Below are 1918 nucleotides of genomic sequence, written 5' to 3'. Positions count from 1 at the left end.
TGATGTGGGGAATAAGTCGGTGATCATTTTGCTTGATCTCAGTGCAGCCTTCGATATGAAGTTTTGGCTGGTGTATCTGGCTTTGCCTTAGACTGGTTTCTTCCTACTTATCTTTTAGGACCTTCTCTGTTAGAACAGACAGGTTCTCCTCTAACATTGCCTCCCTAACATGTGGGGTTCCACAGGGTTCAGTTTTGGGTCCATTATTATTTTCTTTCTAAGTTCTTCCTTTAGCTGGCATTAATCAATCTTTTAGTGACATTTCTTATCATTTCTATGCCGATGACATTTAGATATATATGTCTTTTAAACCTCATCAGCTGGATAGGTTGTCCACCCTAGTCCACTGCTTAACTCAGGTTACTGATTGGCTATCTAGCAATTAACTTGTTTTAAACACAACAAGCCTGAGACCATGATCATAGCTCCTCCTGAACTATATGCTAAAATCAATCAGGTTCTTGCTTCTTTCTGTCCAACTGTTAAGTCAAATATTTGGAGTAATATTTGATTCTTCTCTGGGTCTTGACTCGCATGTAAAATCTTTGTTTTGTTCCTGTTTCTTTTATTTAATGAACATCTCTATCATATGGTCTTCTCAGCTGAACTAGAAAAAATTCTTCATGCATTTGTGTCATCACGTTTAGGTTATTGTAATGTCCTGTTTACCAGCTTGGACAAATCATCTCTTTCTCTCCTGAAGCTATACAAAATGCTGCGACCAGTCTTCTCACACATTCTAGCAAGCAAGCTCACATCACTCCTATTTTATATTCTTTACATTTGCTCCCAATATATTTTTTAATTCAATTTAAAATTCTTGTTTTAAGATACAGAGCAGTAAATGCCCAGACCCCAGATGATTTATCTCGGCTTAAAATACACTACTGCTCGTTGTCTCCATTCCCAGATTCAGAGTTTGATGGTTGTTCCCCGTACGGGACTAAAGACTAGAGCAGACAGAGCGTTTCAGTCTGTGGCACCAAGAACAGTGGAACAGTCTACCACCACAACTACTTAAAAACTTTTCTGTTTAAACAGGATTTTTTGTTGTTGTTTGTTTTTATTTTATTTTAAAACGACCTATTAACCTTACCGTATTTTATTTAATCTTTTGTATTGTCTATTTAAGCTACTAATGTTCTTGTTTATTTTAGCCGTTTGTGTACAGCGCTTTGTGACTGCCTGTTAATAAATAAACTTTGAACACTTACTTTACTTACTCTGTCAGATTCATAATTAACAACAATTAAAACTTATTAATAACAATTAGTAAGTGTTTAAAATATTTTTCTTACTCAGGATTTCTTATTTATGTGTTCTGTTTTGCACTCGTGTTGGATTTTTCCCAGTTTTGACAGGATAGGAATATTTTTCAACATGTTATTATAACACGAGAAATTGTAGGTTTTTTATTTTACATGTTGGAGAAGTCATTAGAAGCAGACGCAGCACTGAGTAATCCCTGTTTCTCTGTTACAGCTAAGGCAGTGAATTCACCTGACTTTTGCTGTTTTGACTTCTTTGACAAACGGATCCCAAAGGCGAACATCGTCTCCATCAACAAAACTCACAGTCAGTGCTCCACACCAGCATTTGTGTAAGTTTGTTTTTCATTGTCTCTTAGATACGATCACTAATATTTGCCAAGTAAGTCATGTATGATTATCCACATCAAAACTGTACCTCTGCTATTGACAGTAAAATATGGGAATATGAGAGCAAAATAATGATACTGATTTTTCTGCAGGATCGAGACACCCAAAAGGCTTTTCTGTGTGAAACAGGATGAGGATTGGGCAGTGAGAGAATTTGTCAAAAGAGCACAATAAATGCATCAAAAATCTGCCATGGCTCCAATAAATGTCACAAGCCAGAAATCATCGGTCACTGCATAAAACTGCTTTGTAGACTCGAG

General features: G+C 36.3%; 1 protein-coding gene across 3 annotated transcripts in view; it reads left to right on the top strand.

Annotated features, from left to right (window-relative positions):
• Nucleotides 1-1912, top strand: part of LOC102199050 (C-C motif chemokine 3-like) — a 26647-nt gene extending 24735 nt beyond the window's left edge. For all 3 annotated transcript variants that reach the window (XM_005751194.2, XM_005751193.2, XM_005751192.1), the window contains exons 2-3: nt 1483-1600; nt 1751-1912. In XM_005751194.2, the coding sequence (XP_005751251.1) occupies nt 1483-1600; nt 1751-1832 (200 nt within the window). In that variant the 3' untranslated portion in view covers nt 1833-1912. The remainder of the gene's footprint in view (nt 1-1482; nt 1601-1750) is intronic.
• The last annotated feature ends 6 nt before the right edge of the window (nt 1913-1918 follow it).

Source organism: Pundamilia nyererei, unplaced genomic scaffold (genome assembly GCF_000239375.1).
Source record: "Pundamilia nyererei isolate P.nyererei 1_Seehausen unplaced genomic scaffold, PunNye1.0 scaffold00303, whole genome shotgun sequence".
NCBI classification, from domain to species: Eukaryota; Metazoa; Chordata; class Actinopteri; order Cichliformes; family Cichlidae; genus Pundamilia; species Pundamilia nyererei.
Note: the sequence above shows the minus strand (reverse complement) of the source record. Positions and strands in the feature narration are given on the sequence as shown.